The sequence below is a fragment of the Mustela putorius genome, unplaced genomic scaffold, assembly GCF_011764305.1.
Source record: "Mustela putorius furo isolate JIRA1106 unplaced genomic scaffold, ASM1176430v1.1 tig00003942_pilon_pilon_pilon, whole genome shotgun sequence".
NCBI classification, from domain to species: Eukaryota; Metazoa; Chordata; class Mammalia; order Carnivora; family Mustelidae; genus Mustela; species Mustela putorius.
This window is the reverse complement of record NW_025422087.1, coordinates 13,431,833-13,449,830: the sequence shown is the minus strand read 5'-3', so window position 1 is coordinate 13,449,830 and position 17,998 is coordinate 13,431,833. Positions and strand designations below refer to the sequence as shown.

At 49.6% G+C, this 17,998-nt stretch overlaps 1 protein-coding gene across 5 annotated transcripts in view; it reads left to right on the top strand.

The window, feature by feature from the left end:
* TP53BP2 (tumor protein p53 binding protein 2) overlaps positions 1-17,998 on the top strand; it is a 56,137-nt gene that overhangs the window by 4,333 nt on the left and 33,806 nt on the right. The window contains exon 1 of one of the 5 annotated variants that reach the window (XM_004761874.3): positions 6,145-6,167. The exons of 2 other annotated variants lie outside the window; for them this stretch is intronic. In XM_004761874.3, coding sequence (XP_004761931.2) covers positions 6,150-6,167 — 18 coding nt within the window. In that variant the 5' untranslated portion in view covers positions 6,145-6,149. Of the gene's footprint in view, positions 1-6,144; positions 6,168-17,376; positions 17,677-17,998 lie in introns of those variants that run through there. 2 more of the 5 variants (XR_006603589.1, XM_004761875.3) reach the window with 2 other exon arrangements.

Below are 17,998 nucleotides of genomic sequence, written 5' to 3'. Positions count from 1 at the left end.
TTTTTTAAATTTATTTATTGGACAGAGAGGGAGAGAGAAGGCAAGAAAGCACAAGTGGGGGAGGGGGAAGAGGCAGAGGGAGAGGCAGGTCCCAGGACCCCCTAGCACGACCTGAGCCCAAAGCAGACAGACGCGTCACAGCGGCTGAGCCCCCCCAGGTGCCCCTGCATTAATACTTTCAAATGAAATCATGATGTCCTGTTTAACCTTAATGACTTGGGAAATGAGTTTCCCAGGGCCTTAGTTTAGTGTTCTCTTTGATCGAGTCTCATCGTGTGGCCCTGATACAGATCATGACTCTAAGAAAAGGACAGATCATTTTCAAAAGCTCAGTTGACCTGAGCATGATTTAAGTTTTAAGTTTGTGGCATTTTCTAGGGCTGCAGAGTGTCCTAATTATTTCTAGTTATTCTGTGATGCTGTAAGATAATACCCGATTGGGTGAGCTTCTAGTTAGGGGAGTCTAGGACAAAAAAATTGGGTTCTCGCCACATCTTCTTTGGCAGTCTGAGGGCTGGTTGGTAGGATCTGTGTTTCTTTAGGAAACCACCTTGTGCAACTTATAGACCAGAGGCAGGACTTCTGCTTAAATACTTGTATTATTTTCCTGTGAAAGGGTGGTCTTATTTGCATATATCTTTCAGACTGAAATTATGTGTTGAAATTAAAAAGCTTTTGAGTTACAGCTTTAGAACGTTGTATTCATAGGATTATACCACAAGGTGAAAGAATTTCTCCTTGTTGAGTAGTAATGTAGCAACTTAGCTTGGTTTGACTCCAGGATAAAGTTTAAGGTAAGTTCTTTAGCTTTATAGAATTGTAATTCTCAAAGGCTGTTAAATCATCTCTTTAAAAAAAAATGTGGCAAATACCTCACATTTTGTGTGCTGTAGTGAGATTTGTTGCCTTGTGACTTCTATATTCATTAAAAGCTGAAATGCATTAAGATTTTCTGTATGTTTCCCTGTTTCAGGGAAGTGGTTTAGACTTTCTAAAGAACATTAGCACAAGCTTACAGGTGCTTGTATTTTAACAGTTAACTTAAAGGGAATTTATTTATCTGGAAGGCATGAGGAGGGAGGGTCATTTACTCATATACTGTTTCTAGGAAGAACTATTTTCTCTCCAGTTCCTGTCCCCTCTCCCCCAACTGTAGAAACAGTAGGACAAAACCTGTTTTTTTTTTTCCCCTGAAGCTTTTAAGGAATACTACAGACCTTTATCTCTTGGTAATCTGTGATAGTTTGTGGCACTGGTTAAAAACTCTGTCTGAAGCTAACTCCATGCCGTTTTTGGCGCTCCTGTGTTGTGCGGCCTCTGTCCAGCTCTGTGGGGACAGCATACGAGGGCCTGTTGGTGGGATATGCCGTCCCGGATTGTGAACCTCTCCCCAACCTCTACTAAGTATGAAGTGATAAGGAGAGTGGGGTGGGAGAGTTGAGGAATCCAGAGTGTTCTTTTCTGCTCTTGTCACTTAACCAAGTTAAACAGGATGGAAATACTTGCTTTTCGATGGTTGCTGTGTTCTGAAGAGAGCATTTTTTTCTCTAATCAGATGTAATTGAGAAAAGAAAACACAGATGACAGATTGTGTTTGAAATGTATACTTATTTTGGAGTACTGAGTGAGACGTTAACGTTTTACATTCTGTTGCGGAGAGCCAAGAGGAGCTGTAGTCCATAGAGGGCCCTTTAGGAGCACTGGGTGACGCAGAGGCAGGGCCCCAAAAACATTTTGCATATTTTCCCAGCAAATGAAAGTCATTTCAGGAAAGAAGTGCACATTCTAAATAGATCTTGTGTAGGAAAAGTAGTTGCCCAGACTCAGCAACTTGTGGTCATTTTCTAGTTTTTTCTGCATAAAATTTATACCAAACCACATAGTTTATTGGGATGGTAAGAGAACTAGATTTTCTTTGAAAATACTCATTTGGCCAGTAATACATAACTATTAATTCTGCAGTACAAACTTAAGTGATCTCTGTAGAAACTAATTTTTAGCTTAGTACTTCAATTACATTTCAAACACTTGAAATAGAAGTGTCTGAGACACAAGTTGAGGAAAGTAAAGGAACACCGTCAGGAATCAGGAGTCTGGAATTCCAGTTCTATGTGCTGGTGGTAATAACGGAAGAGGGATATCACAGCTCACCGATACCCCCCACCCTCACCCCCACCCCGTGGAATGAGTGATTCTGTGAGCAGAGCGGGGGCTTGGAGGCCCTGTGCTCTGGCGTCCCTCCCAGGGAAGGGGAAGGAGCTTCCCCTGAGACCCTGTCTGTGCCCCACACTGTACCCCCTGCTTTAGGTCAGTCATCCCATTGAATTTCCTGGTGACCTTGTGAAGTGTGTCTTCTCCTCCTCATTTTACAGATGAGGAATTTGAAGCTCAAAGGTTTTTAGGAATTTGCTCCTGATTACTCAGCAGACATGAGATATGAACCAGGTCTGCCTGTGACAGATATTCCTTGAGGTAGGTGGCGGTGCCTACATTAGACTATTTCTGTATATGCTGTATGGGACGCAGTGGCCATGGTGTTCTTTTAGTGAATGATAACCTCAAACATTAGTGTTCAGAACATAACTACAATTGTTTTTGAAGTTGCAAAAGGAGAATAGATATCTTTCCACATTTAAACCTAAACTGGGTGAGATGAGAAAGTTTCGAATGACAGGGAGGTGACCACCTTGTCCCCGTGCCACAGAAACACCTCAGTACGTGTTGTCTTTGTGCCTCTAACACTCCATGGAGATCTCAGCCCCTGCACAGCATTGGTGGGGTTGGGGGTAGGAGCCACCGTTTGAGGAGACATGTGGAGTCCTCATTCTCTGGAAGATGTTTGTAAACAGGGAGAAGGAACAGAAGGGGATGGGTGCACTGGGAGATGCGGAGGATGGGGGGACGTACAGCGTCTGTGGGGACAGTGCCGTCCCCAGCCTTCAGCTGGCTCCAGGGGCGGAGTGGTACAGCAGTGACCTGATGCGCGCCACTGCTGCTGGGAAGTAGGGGAGGACGCTGAGGGACGGTGCTGGCTCTGTAGTGAGGAGTAGTGATCCAGCTTATTGAGATGAATTTGTCACGTGTAAACTAGGGCCTGATTTGGTTTGGTTTGGTTTGGTTTTTAAAGATTTTATTTGAGAGAGAGAGCACGCAAGAGCGCACTAGAGCATGAGCTGGGGGTGGGGTTGTTGGGGAGAGGGGCAGAAGGAGAAGTACACTCCTGCTGAATGGGGAACCCCATGCTAATGACCAACTGAGCCACCCAGACACCCTCCAGAGACTGATTTTGGATGAAATCACCTTAGATCATTGTTCTTTGTCTTTCTGTATTAACCTGTGGGTTGTGTTTGGTGGCTGTTCGGGCCAGCATCTGCTCTGCAGATACAAGGGGCCCTGCCGCCATGTTCTGGGCACTGTTCTGAGAACCCGGATACAGGAGAGGATAAGACCGGGTCCAGGGAGCTTACCTGGTGAGTGGGGGGTAGTGGTGGTGGGGGAGGACGGGGAGAATAAGAAAGAAACACAAGGGGAGTGGGATTCCAGTAGGATCCTGCCGCTGGGATGGCAGCTTTATACTGGGGGACCGGGGAAGTGACAGTTCAGCTGGGACCCAAGTGCTCAAGAGGAGCTGGTCCTGTACGTCATGTGGGCAGACGCTGGGCCAGGGGCGCAGGCCTGGAGGACACAGTGCAGCCCGGGAGGCTGGTGCTTCGTGGACAGCGGAGAGGGTGCTGAGAGGGGAAATGGGCTCAGGTGGCACTGAGGTGGGGTGCAGTAGTCCCCCGGGGGAGTGGCAGCAGGAGAAGGGACCACATCTCATTGACTAGGGAAGACTCCTGCGTTGGTGTGGGCGGTGGGCTGTGCAGGTGCCCGAGGGAATCGGCCCGGGGCTGCGGGGAGAAGAAAGGCCTCTTGAGGCCCCCTGAGGAAGGTCCACAGCCAGCCTCTAAAAGGAGGAAGAGCCATACCTTAGCACAGCGAGGGCCCAGCTGGTAGTGTGACTAGTTGTGAGCTTGCTAACCTTAAATAAAATAGTCACTTTCCCCCTGAGAGTGGTTTATTTGGGAATAGCAGAGAATTGCAGTTTGGAACACGCAAGCTATGGCAAGACCACAGGCAAGTCCAACACACGAGGGAGAGGAACGTGGTTTTGTGGATAAGAAGGAGGAAGTTGGGAGGGTTCTGAAGCAAAGTCCACTGGAGAAACATTGGAGTTTGGGGTGATGGTGGTTTATCCCCGACCGCACTCCTGGGGAGCTCACTTCTTGTAGGAGATGTGGTGCCAGCCTTTTCCTGTGGGGTCCTGGAATTTGGGATCCTTCTCTGGGGAGGGTTCTTCTGGTGGGTCCGTGATTACCTTGAGTGGTGCGGCTCCTCCTCCCCATCTGCATCCAGAATCCACTCTGGTGGGGTTTCCCTTCACTGATTTCCACTAACTCCATGGACATGTGTGTCACCTGCTTCAGTGCTCTGCGCTTGTGCCCTGGGGAAGGCCTGGGGTGAGAGAAGCAGCAGTGCCTCCCCAGGGTGGGGAGTAAGACCAGGCAGGAGCAGGGAGGACTGCCGCCCTTGCACAGGCTCCTTCCTGTGGGTCTAGAGAGAGACCAGACTTTGTCTAGAATCCTAGAGCTCTGAAGAGCTCGAGAGGAGCACACAGTTACTGTGGTTCTTTAAAACCAAGTTGGGCAAGTCCAGTTTCTGAAGGAAGCCCTAACCTTAAAAATGTTGGACAACAACTGTCCTTTTGACCCCATGACTCTATGGCCTTGGCAGTTTCTGACAGGCTCACCTCTAAGTCCCTTTACCGATTGTTTTTTTAAAATCAGAGATATCTTCCTTTTATTGACAAATACATAGTAGCCAGCCATCTGGGAGATAAGGGTTAGAGCTGCCTCAACTCTAAAGAGTACCTGCTCATGTTTTTCCGAGCCTCACCATCCAAATACTGAGCCTCTCAGTGCAAGTGATAGAAAGACACAAAACACCCAACAAGTCAGCATCTGCTTGTGCCACCACTCTCTGGCCTGCTGTTGGAATTGTGTACCTGTTCCAGAAGATGCGCTTCCTGCCTTGTTGGTGCCCCCCAGGGGATCTGTGTGAGGACTGCTGGTGGGGTCGGACGTCTGCGTTCCTTCTGCTCACGGCAGGTTGTCCTCTATTCCATGCTTCTGTTCATGACATGCCCTGTGCCCTCTGACCTCGCGGTAACTGTGTGTGTGTGTGAGGGGGGAGGGTGACGCCAAGTGTGCACACTGACAGTTTCTGCAGCACGTCTGTGCCCCACGGGTTGAGCACTGACTGGTCCCTGTGTATTTGTCCAGTCTTGCTCCTGCCCTCCGGCTGTACCAGCTCTGGGACCGCAGTGACGTTGTGTTCGTGCGCTGCTGGCCTCTGCCCGGGATGAGGTTTTCCGGTCTGGATGTTCCTCTTCCTGCTTGTCTCACTCAGCCTTCAGTTTCCAGTTCCATGGCGCTCCTTGAAAGGGAATGGTTGCTTCCTGCTTTCCCCGGACCTTGTGTGTGCCTACCCGAGGAGGCTCCCATGTGCGGCCCGTCTGTTTGCCACCCCGCGGTGCCCCTCCAGCTCTGGGAGGCTTGGCACACTGTTTGACACTCAGTGGGGACCTGATATTGCTGGAGTGCATGAATGGTCTTCATTTTTTTTAAAGATTATATTTATTTATTTGAGAGAGAGAGAGAGAGTGAGAACACAAGCAGGGGAAGGGGCAGAGGTAGAAGCAGACTCCCCGCTGAGCAGGGAACCCCATGTGGGACTTGATCCTAAGACCTTGGGATCATGACCTGAACTGAGGGCAGACGTCTGCTCAACCGACTGAGTCACCCAGGTGCCCCTGAGTGTTCTTTCTTTCGAGTGTCTTTGGTGAGGGTAGTTCTCGCCCACCTATAGTTATGTCCACGATTGGCTTTTGGGCTTTCTTAGAGAGTTCCCAGAACTAGACTCTTTGAGAATGGAGGAACACTTTGATTACAAAATGCAAAGGCAGAAGGGGGAGACCTGGGGGCAGTGGATTGGTTGATCTCATGGCCTCATGGGCGGGTCTGAGACATAATGTGTTTAGTGGAGGAAAGCAAGACGTAGGATGAAAAAGTGCCTTTCCGTGCAGCGGTTCTTGCACCCATGAAGCAGCCATGCTCAGTGCGGAGGAAGTAAGATCGGAGAGCGGGGTTCGGGCTGGCACTGACCTACTTACAGACCGTGTTTAGTTCCTTTTTGCTCTCTGTGTTTGTTTACGGCAGATACTGAAAGCAGATGGCCTAACGGGAGTTGCTCTGCTGCGTGTGATTGGAATTTGAGATCCAAGTTGGGCTTAGGGGCGTGGTTGAACAGGAGAGAACAGATTTCTTCAGTTACTCTGAGCAGAATGCCTTGTTTCCCGTTTTGAGCCCGGTCTGGTTTGGGAAGGCTCCCTTTGAAGTTTCACGGCACATTAGCTTCAGCCCCTGCTCTTGCCCCTGCTCTTGTTCCTGCTGACTGTCCTGGGCCACGGAGCTCGGACCCCCGGGCCCTGCAGCTGTCCCCGCCTGTCACCTCTTGGGGCAAGTGCTGTCAACTTGCAGTGTGTGTGAAGTCTGAGAGCCTGTGGGGTGGAGGAAGCCTTTCAGGGTCAACACCTCTGTCCTCAAGGAATTTATACACAGCGAGGCAGATGAGACAGGGCTGTAAACAACTGTGTGTGTCGGGGGTTGGAGGGGGTGGGGGGGTGGGTTTAGAGAAGCCAAGAGAAAGTTTCCTTGTGGCTGGAGACCCTCCTACATGTAGGAGGGGTTGGAGGCAGCTGGAGGGTCTCTGAGTCATTCTAGAAGCATGGGGATGATGTGGACACTAAGGGACAGGGTGTAGGCAACAGGTGAGCTAAACCAGGGAGATGAGTGAGGAAAAGTGTGCGTTTTTAGGTTTCTTATTTGGTGATTTGAGGTCATGATTGTGCAACACATGATGTAAATGAAGTTCCCTGAAAGTTGAATTATGCAAAGATAAATGCGAGTGCCGGCGAGTGTGTGGTGTTCCCACACGGTTTCTGTTTCTGGGGTGCCTCCTGGTGCGGTGACAGTTAAGGTGTGCAGGGCAGGTCATCATGCGCCTTGGTCACCTGGACAGTATTGACAGCAGGGTCCTCCCACCCTTGCACATAACAAAGCTCACGCTTCTCACTAGTGGGGTAGTGGGGTGGCGGGCCCACCCCAAGGGCTTCCTATTCAGGAGTTCTGCCAGGGGGGGTTGCTGCAACTGAGACTTTCTGCTTTGACAGGTCCCCTATCAATAATGCTGATGCCACTGGTCTGGCAACCAGATTCTGAGACCCGCCCTCTAGTGAGCTCTGCTGTACTAGAAACTGGAAAGCCTGCTTGCTTTTCACCTGCGGGGCCCTGGTCAACCGGCCCTTATTTGTGCCTGCCTCCGTTCCTGGGATACTGCCCCTTTCTGGTCGTTCCCATGTGTGGCCTTCGTGTGGGGCGTATTCCCCCAGAGTTTCCAGGTGGCTCCTTCAGCCTCTGTCCAGATGTGTCTCTGGGAACCACCCCATGTCTTAGTTTCCTCCCTTGCCTTTCTGGGCCGCACCTGGCTGGCCTAGTAGGTGCTTAGGAAATCCTAATGGGTGCAGGTGGGACACGCATCTAGGTCAACAAGCAGTTGGGGCTGGGAGGGGACAGAGCCAGGAGCTTCTCCCGAGGGACAGATGTCAGGAGGACACCAGTCCTCTGAGGCCCAGAGGTGACCGTGCTGTCGGCTCACGGGCACCTAGTGTGGATGTGATCAGACATCTGAGAGCAGCGGGCAGCTTTCTGAGACAACACGATTTTTCCATAGAGGGTTTTTCTCTCCAAGTCACCACTTTGTATTTGCTATATAATTTTTTTCTGGAATGGAGGTGGTCTTGGAGGATAACCATGTTCTCTGCATGACACTGGGTGCCTGGGGGACTCCCTCTTCAGTGTTGTCCAGCTCGCTGTTGACACTTCTGGGGTGTTGATTTCCAACTTCCACTAACTTGCTGTCCTGACCAAAAGAGTAAAAAAAAAATCCATTGGTGATGATTTTTATGCTTTTGCTTTAACTCAGATGTGGCCGATGGAAACTGATGGACTGATTGTAAACAGTGCTGTAATAAAAAGCAGCGCACTTAGCGTCTGGGTGGGTTTAAATGTCGCAGAATCTGACCAGAGCGCTGGTAGGCGTGACTCACGGTCTCCTGTGGCCTTGAAAGGAAACTCCAGGCCAGAGTCCTCGTGGCTGGGAAGCCAGGGTGCCCTGACAGCTGACACGAGGCCCTGGCTGGTCTCTGAGGGCCAGGATGCAGCACTGGGAGGTGTGTGCCCCCTCCCCCCCAGGTTCCCCTGAGACCCCTGTGGCTACCCATGGGTACACTGGGGAGCGGGGAAGGGCATGCAGGCTGGGGAGGGAGCCCGGGAGAGCACTGGCCCATGGAGAGGCCCACCTGTGAGGAGGCTTGGCGGAAGATCCCAGGAGGTGGGGATGACTGGCTTGTCGTTTCTAACCCTTTGGTCGTTTCTAGCCCTTCTGCACTCGGCAGCCGCGGCTGGGTCAAAGGGCTGTGTGCCCCTGAGCAGTGCAATGAAGGTTTGGCTGATGTTCCTTGTTTGTTCCTTCTTTTCCTGTTCACTGGGATCGTGTTGAAGGAGGGGTTGCTCTGGGTGGGTGGTGTGAAGCCCAGGAAAAAAGGAGGTGTTGGCTTGCATATCTCCCCGCACTGGCGAGTGCTGAACCCCAAACCATGCAGACTCCTCCCTGGTCTCACCCCCCTGTCTCGGTCTTGTTGCTTCTTCCCGACACCGAGTTCCTGAGAGTTTTAAGGTTTGGGGAGGATTTGTGTCACCCTTCTCACAGATTGTTCCTTTTCCTCTAAGGGACATGTTTTCCCCTCTTGTGTTCTTTTCTCTCCTCGGTAAACCTGAGCGATTGAAGGTTTTCTGAGTCAGAACCCTGAAGCTGCTATCACAAAGCCTTGTTTCCTTTCTATGACGAGGAGATCTTAGACTCTCGGTTCTTTTTCCTTTCTGTGAAGCTTTACATGGTTTTGTAGATCAAAGGAATAAACTGTAGCCTCTGATACAAAGTAAATTTCTCATAAATGCCCTAACCAGTTTTTGTGGGATTTTTTTTTTTTTTTTTTTTTTTTTTGTATTTCCTCCTGGAAGACTCTTCCCACTTTTAATCTGAGATAATGCCTCCGTGAAGATGAGTCACTCTTGTGTTAAGACCATAACATCATAGTCACACTGAATACATGTCCTCCAAAACGGAGCTCTCTCTCTCTCTTTTTTTTTTTTTTAAGATTTTATTTATTTATTTGACAGACAGATCACAAGTAGGCAGAGAGGCAGGCAAGAGAGAGGGGGAAAGCAGGCTCCCTGCTGAGCAGAGAGCCCCATCCCAGGACCCTGAGATCATGACCTAAGCCAAAAGCAGAGGCTTAACCCACTGAGCCACCCAGGCACCCCTAAAACAGAGCTCTTAGAAATAAATCTGTGACCCATTGTTTTTAAATGAAGGTTGTCTGTGACTTGGGGATTCTGGAAGGGCCGTGACTTGGGCATGTCATGACTCACTGGTGATTGGGGTGGGGAGCCGGGCCCTGACAGAATGTTGTCTTCTCCGAGCCTTTCCTCCCCCATCGAGCAGCTTAAGAAGCAGACAGAAGTCCTTCCTGGCTGCCACGTTCAGTAGAGTATTTCCACATTCTTTGATCATGGTCTGTAGTCAGTGTACTTTGAAATTGAGATTAAGTATGTTAACATCGAGAACATTTTAAAGTGACGTCTGTACCCGCTCTCCCGTATGTTCTTTCCAAGCCAGTTTTCCTGTTTGTGGTTTTAGATGGTTCTGATCGGGGCGCCTGGGTGGCTCAGTGGGTTAAAGCCTCTGCCTTCGGCTCAGGTCATGGTCTCAGGGTCCTGGGTTCGAGCCCTGCATTGGGCTCTCTGCTCCGTGGCGAGCCTGTCTCTCTAGGCCTGTCTCTCTGCCTACTTGTGATCTCTGTCTGTCAAATAAATAAATAAAATCTTAAAAAAAAATAGGTGGTTCTGATCTACGATGTCACATGATGCTGTTTCGTGGCTTGCTCTCATCACTTGCCCAACATCAGATTATTTGTGGGAGTTGGCGGCTGGGTTCTAACCCTTCCAGTGGAGGTTTTCCAACTTTGCCATGTTGCCAGATATTTTGTTTTCCATGTTACTCTTTGGAGATCTAAGCCTGTAGGGAAAATCTTGTGGCATATAGAATGTTTCTTCCTTTTAGCTATTTCTCTGGGATAAATCCCTACAAGTAAGGTCATGAGGTAGACCTAATTCTGTGGCTTTTGACACAACCCGTTTTACTTTCCAAATGGATTTTTACAGTTTATGTGGTGCAGTCGTGTCCGAATGAGTCAGTGTCCTACAGTCTCATCTCTGTTGGATCTTTTAATCAAATTGCTGATATAAGAGCTGTAAGTGGTGCCTCGTTTCAGTTTAGTTAAAACAATCACTTCCTCGTGGGTTTTGCGGTGTTTTATCTCCTGTGAGCCGCCTGTTACTTCTCTGCTCTGAAGGGTACTTTAGAGTTGATCGTGTTTTAAGGAATCTCTTCTCTTTGTGGCTCATGCTATAAAAAAATGAAGTTCCTGGTTTACAAGTTGGCAGGAAGTTAGCATGTCTCTGGTCCTGGGAGGGGTTGCGGGTGTTCACCTGTACCAAGGGAAGAAGAGCCATCTGGTCTGTCACTCCGTTGCTCTGTCACCCTGTCACCATGGCATGCGTTTTCAGGTGCCTCCACAGTTCCTGGTCCTGGCTATGAGGGCTGCCGTGCGGCTTCGGCCTGATGGTTGCTGTGTTCTTCCTGGTGACAATAATTCACCCCCCGAGGTTCTCAGGAAATAGCCGGAGCTTGAATCCATGAGAACAGGCACGACTCTCATGACAGCCTCCTTGGTAGCCCCATTTTTGGGTGCTTCCCTTTGGGCCAGGGCGCTGATGAAGTCGTCTCTGCATTCTTGGGAATATGGTATTTTAAAATACACATGCCAGGAAAAGATGATGTATTTGGAAGTAAGGTTACTTTTATTTTATTGTTTTATTATGCTTTCCATTAGTTTGTGCCTCCGGGCTGAAACCTCAGCCTGTCTCTGATCATGTGCGTTTTTTTCATTTCTGAATTTGTTTTTTTTTTTTAAAAGATTTTATTTATTTATTTGACAGAGAGAAATCACAAGTAGATGGAGAGGCAGGCAGCGAGAGAGAGGGAAGCAGGCTCCCTGCTGAGCAGAGAGCCCGATGTGGGACTTGATCCCAGGACCCTGAAATCATGACCTGAGCCGAAGGCAGCGGCTTAACCCACTGAGCCATCCAGGCACCCTGAATTTCTGTTTTTTTTTTTTTTTTAATATTTTATTTATTTGACAGAGATCACAAGTAGGCAGAGGGGCAGGCAGAGAGACAGAGGGAGAAGCAGGCTCCCCGCTGAGCAGAGAGCCCGATGGGGCTTGATCCCAGGACCCTGAGATCATGACCTGAGCCGAAGGCAGAGGCTTAAGCTACTGAGCCACCCAGGCACCCCTGAATTTCCATTTTACCTTCAGTCTCATTCCTTTACTTTATTTAGTAAATTATCTCATTTTTCCATAAGCACATTTCATCTCCCTTAAGAGATTTTTAACTGGGGCGCCTGAGTGGCTCAGTTAGTTAAGCATCTGCCTTGGGCTCTGGTCATGATCTCAGAGTCCTGGGATCGCGTCCCCCATTGGGCTCCCTGCTCAGTGGGGAGCCTGCTTCTCCCTCTCCCTCTGTCTCCGGGCTTGTGCTCTCTCACTCTCTGTCAAATAAATTAATAAAATAAAATCTTTAAAAGAAAAAAAGAGAGCTTTTGTATCTTATACAAAGCATGCAGTAGGCCCTTTAAATAGTGATACAGTTCACGCTCCATGAAATTCACCCTGTGCAGTGTGTGATGCAGTGGTTTTAGTAACTTCATGGGGTTATGTAACCATCACCACCAATTCCAGAACGTTTCCATCACCCCAGATGGAAACCCCGGACTCTTGAGCAGTTACCCCACGCCCCAGCCCCAGCTCCTAGCAGCTGCTCATGGGCGTTTTGTCTCCATGCCCTTGAATCCTTGGGACGCGTCCTATGTGTGTCAGGCTTTTGTCACTCAGTACAATGCTGTCAAGGTTCATCCATGTCATAGTGTCTCCGCACTGCAGCCCTTTTGATTGCCAAACACTGTTCTGTTCTAATGTGTTGGATTTCCAAGATCTGTTTCTGGACTACTTGTTTCTTGTGGCCCCTGACTAAAGTTGAGGCAGCACTTGTGCCCCAGAAAAGCACGATGGGGCACATGCTTCCAGTATGTGTCACAGCAAGGCCCCGGGAGGCGGTGGCGACCTGTGTTCATCTTACTGATTTCATCATCGGCTCCTTAAAATATCAGTTTTCTTGTGTGTGTGGTACATAATCATTCTAGAAAACTTAAGCATGGCTGAGCTCCCAGAAAGTCCCTTCATAATCTTCTCACCCTGGCATCACTACTGTTAACTTGGTGTATACAATTCCAGGCTTTTTTCTGTGTGTGAATTGCCTGCCTGCCTGTGTGTGTGTGTGCCATCTTCCCATTTGTGAAAAAGGATGTGGTGAACAGCCCTGTAACTAAACAGTGGGTAACCAACACTATTTTCAAAAATGTGTGCTTTTTCCTTCTATGATGTTTTGGTAGCAGATGATGGAAATTCCCAAGATTTAACAGTTTTATTTTATATCTTAAAAAAATTCGTGAATTATAGGCTAAAATTGTTCTCTGTCGGGCTTAGTTGGTAGAGTCCGCTAAAATCTCTTTTTAAAAAAATTTTTTCAACATGCTAATAAAACTTTAAACAGAACAAAATAAAGCAAAGCAAAAACAGCTTCAGCTTGTTTTTATTTTCACTTTTTAGGGAATTAAATTACATTTTTAAAAAGATTTTATTTATTTATTTGACAGACATAGATCACAAACAGGCAGAGAAGGAGGAGGAAGCAGGCCCCCTGCCGAGCAGTGAGCCCGATGAGGGGCTCAATCCCCAGACCCAGAGATCATGACCTGAGCTGAAGGCAGAGGCTTTAACCCACTGAGCCACCCAGGCGCCCCTTAAATTACATTTTTTTTAAAAAGATTTTTATTTATTTATTTGACAGAGATCACAAGTAGGCAGAGAGGCAGGCAGAGAGAGAGGAAGGGAAGCAGGCTCCCTGGTGAGCGGGACCCTAGGATCATGACCTGAGCCGAAGGCAGAGGCTTTAACCCACTGAGCCACCCAGGTGCCCCTTAAATTACATTTTTTAAGACTTTCTTTATCCTTTCAGAGCATAGCAGATTTCTGAACAGAGATAAAAGGAAGGTGGCTACGTGAGGAATGTATGTACCTGCTTTTTCTCAGGTTAATAGGATGATTAGTTTAGCTGGCCCTCTCTTTTGATTCTCTTGTTTTTGTTTTTTTGCTACTCTTTCAAGTAAGAAGAAGAGAAGTGATATTTATTAAGAAACTCCCTGATTCACTTCTTCTATAAAATTTTAAATAGGTATAAATTATCACATTAAAGCCCATAATTGTGGCCAGATTATAACTTAAAAGATTTTAAATTATAAGTGATATATTAATGTAAATGATATTTAACTTTCATAACTTGGGGACATATTTATGAATACATTTAAAAGTGGATGAAATCAGGGCCCCTGGGTGGCCCAGTGGGTTAAAACCTCTGCCTTCAGTTCAGGTCATCTCAGGGTCCTGGGATCGAGCCCCACATCGGGCTCTCTGCTCAGGGGGTAGCCTGCTCCCCCCACCCCGGCCTGCCTCTCTGCCTACTTATGATCTCTCTCTGTCAAATAAATAAATAAAATCTTAAAAAAATAAAAGTGGTTGAAATGGGTTTAGAAGTATATTTCAAAGTTGGGATGCCTTTGCTTTGTTTTACTCATATTTTTCTAGGAGGGAGAAGTAGCAGTTATAAATACTGTGGCCAGCGGCGGTAGTGGCGTCCACCTAGCAGTGGCGTGGGTGGGGGAGGCACCTCTGTGGTTGCCTGGTGTAACGTATCCCTTCTGGTGGCTGGTGGATGCCTCCGATTTGCCCTGGAGGCTCCCCCGGCCAGCCCCCTCCTCACCTCCCTGTGTCACTTACCAGAGGGTGGGGGGTGGGGAATGGGGTGGGGGGGGCACCCAGACAGCATATCAGGTTTATACCAGTCTCTCCCTGCCTTTCATATCTGCCTGCTGTCCTTAAGCATGTCTCTGGCTCTGCCTTCGTAAAAGATCCATATCCAGCCGTTTCCCCGTGTCTGCCATCACCCTACAGCTCGGGCGCTGCATGTCCTCTCAGATGGCATGTGCGTCGTCCCCTGGATCTGCTCCCACAGCGGCCACAGTGTTGTAGATGACATCACTTTGCTACCCTGCTTGGAATCCTCCAAGGACCTCTTTTTTTAAAAAATTGAGATATGACTCACATACCACCATTCTGAAGTATGCAGTTCAGTGGTTTTTAGACTTTCCACAAGGTTGTGCAACCCTCACACTCACTCCAGCATTTTCATTGCCCCAGATGAAACCCTGTAGCTGTTAGCAGTCACTCCCCCAGCTCCCTGGCAGTCACCAGTGTCTCTGTCTCTTGACCATTTGCCTCCAGTGGGCTCTTCGATGGGAACTTTTTAGAAATGGAGCATCTTGGCCCTCTTCCCGGATCCACTCAGTCAGAGACTGAGGATGGAGCCCAGCCGTCTGCACCCCAGTTTGAGGAGCAGTGACCTGACACCCCTATAATCCTTTCCCCTTGCTGCCCCTGCAGATGTACTCTGCCCGCCGTCCCCTCCTTGCCCTGTGCAGAAGCCTGTGGCACCCATGTCCCCTCTCCACACGGCTCCCCCTGTTTTGAATTTTGGGCCGTGTGCTGTGTTAGCTGTTCAGTAAAGGTAACCTGCACAATGGGACCGAGTCTGTAGAGCCACTGGCCTGTCAGTAACAGATGAAGGGAAAGTGTGGAAGCAGGACGATGGCTGGCTAGGGCCAGCGGGAGGACCAAGAGGACACTAGCTCTGTTCCATCGGAGTGGCCGGTGGCAGCTGTGTGCTCTGCTGCACCTCTGCACAGATGGAGGCGGACTCGGGGTGAGAGCAAGTCCGAGGGGAGTCTGTAACATGCAGGACCCGCTTGTCTGCAAACAAGCACCTACCATGTGCATGCCGTGTGCTGGGCTGCGTGGTCCGCGGGGCCGAGGATGCGGTGCTAAAGAGACAGACCTCCAGCTTTTGTACTGCGGATATTCCAGAAGGGCCGATGGAGGGTAAAGCCAAATTAACCGAATACGAAGTGTGGTACCTGAGGGACCGTGCCAAAGAGAGCCCAAAGCAGGGAGGTAGGCATGCATGCGTGCGTGTGCACACATGTGTCGGGATCTAGGCAGCGATAGTGGGGAGACCCTCGCTGGGACGGCGGTGCAGACCTGCAGGTCTGGGGAGCAGGCAGGCCAGCTGCAGACAGAGCAGGGCAGGTGTACAGGCTTGGTGGGCAGGATGGCTGAGATGGAGGGGATTAGGAGAGGAGGCCTGGGGAGGCAGTGGTGGCAGGTGTTGGCTCGGGCATGTCACGAGTCCTCTAAGCCAGACCAGCGCCCCCTCCCTCCCCGTCTCCCTGCCTGACGCAGCCACAAAGCAGAGCAGCCTCCTTTCCTCCCGAGTTTACTGTCTCCCGAGTCGCGCCGCTCACAGCGCTGCTCTCTTCCCCATTTTGTCACCAGGCCCCTCTTTCCTACGAAACCCACCCTTCCTCACAGCCTTTGTTCAGGCCCTTGCTCTGGCCCAATTGCTGGCTGTAGCGTGCCGGCTGTTGTAGGAAGGTGCGCTTTGACGCTGACCCCCGAAGTTGGTGGCAGTGCTGGGAGCACAAGACTCTTAACTTTGAAGATGGGACTGAGGCTCCGAGAGGTGACGTGGTTTCCCCAAGGAGGTCTAGCTAATAATTAACAGATTTGGAGGCAGAGCCCAGACCTCTTGCCCAGGAGTCCTGAGCAATGTCACACCACCCACATACCAGCCACCAGCCCAAGCACGTGAGCACGGGTCCTGCAGTCAGCACTGAGCGAGTCCTCACACGCGGGAGGTGGTAATGGGTCAGCTCATGCACCTGCCATTCATGCAATGCTGTGGGCTTGTGGGGAAAGGTAACCTTAAACAGAACACATCTCTCATCGTTCTTATTCGTAATCATACCTTTAAGTAAACGAAGCTGCTGTTTTCCAGAAAGTAAAAGACCAGATCCCTGTTAAAGTTTGGGTTACATAGAGCATTTCCTAATATTTTCCTGCTGTAAGGAACAGCCCGAAGAGTAAAGAATGGATCCAAAGAGCAGAATTAACCCTGTCATTTTAGTAGCAAGTCGATTTCTTCATAGGTAAAGAGAGAGTTGTGCTGGCTCTGCTCGCCTGGGGTTGATGTGAGTTTCTGAGCTGCCTGTGCAGCCCGCACGGGTCCTAGTACCCCTCCCCCCTCCATGTTCCCCCCAGGGGGTGGGGTGGGGTGGGGTGGGGGTGGGGTACTAGGATCCGTGGGGCTGCGCTCGGTATCCCTGCAGTTCCACAAACACTTGTCTGCTGTGTACAGCGCAGACACTTCCTGGTTTTGAAGTGTTCAACTTCGCAGACAGTGTTGGGTGGGTGGGGAGCTCAGAGAGCCGCTGTGCAATTCCGGAGTGTCATGAAATGTGCCCTATGATTTGTCGGAGCTCCGGCAGGCTGGAAGTCTGTGAGCATAGGCAGTCTTTTTTATGTTTTTCCAGGTGATTTTTGACAAGGCTTTAGGCTTTCTGTGTGGTTTCTTCTCTGGTTGAAGCCTGGAACGATGTGTCTTTATTAATACAGTTTGTCGGGAGGGGAAGGACCGCATAGGATTAGCTTGAAAGCTGCTCAGTTCATCCTGGGAAGCCGTATGGTTTTTTCCCATGTTTTATTTGCAGTTCACCCGTATTCACTGTATTAATTTTTCTGGGTTCCCTGCTGCGTGCTCTCATGGGCCAGGTGACTCAGTGCATTGCATGGGTTCCTGTGAGTTGAGAGCTTTGGCTGGAAAAAGGAAGGACGCGGTGACCTTAAGGAAACGTGGTGGAAGGTGAAGGAGGAGCTGCAAGGTGCCTGGTGCTGAGCCTGCTCACCCTGGGGTGGGGCGGTGTTCTCCCCTGCCGGCTCCTCCTCTCACATGACCGCACTCCTGCGGCACCCGGCCTGACCACTTGGCTGGTGTCCATCACTCCACAAGCAGGCCCTGCGTTTTTGCAGAGAAGAGCCTCGTGCTGCTTTCTGGAGGTGGGCGAGGAAGGCTGAGCCTCAGGGGGAGGCTGTGGGTGGCCCGTGTCCGCCTGAGCCCAGTGCGGGTCCTACTCATTCTGCTCTTTTGTGGCCTTAAACCCCCAACTTTTCCCAATGTTGGTGGCCCATTAATCAGTTATAGAACGTGTGCTGGTCCAGAGCGGACCCACCAAAGCCTTGGCCTTCTCCTTTCGTGGGAAGAATTATTCTCGCAGGATCAGTGCTCTCAGGGGGATTGCTTTCAGGCTGTGTGTGTTTTATCCAGATACGCGCGGACCTGCGTGGAGGAGGTGCTCATGGGTTGCCATCTGCGGTTTATTTGCTGGGTCAGTTTCTTCAGCACTGGGAATTCACATTTTCAGGGGATAGTTTATCTGCGTGAAAGTTTGCTTTCTTTACTCTCAGTGTTTACTAGGAGAAAGGTGGCAGGTGGGTTGGAGGTGGAGATCTTCTGCTGTCTGATTTATTTTCTCTGCGAGGCTGGGTGAGTGTTAGCCTGACAGCCCGTTGCTCGGCTAACACCTTGTTGATGAAGACTTAGACTGTAATGTAGGTATTTGATTAAAACATTTTAGCCTTATAAGTACGATTTTTTCAGTAGGTGGTTGAAGCACGTGGTATGAATGCTAGATTTCCCTCCAGGCTGTG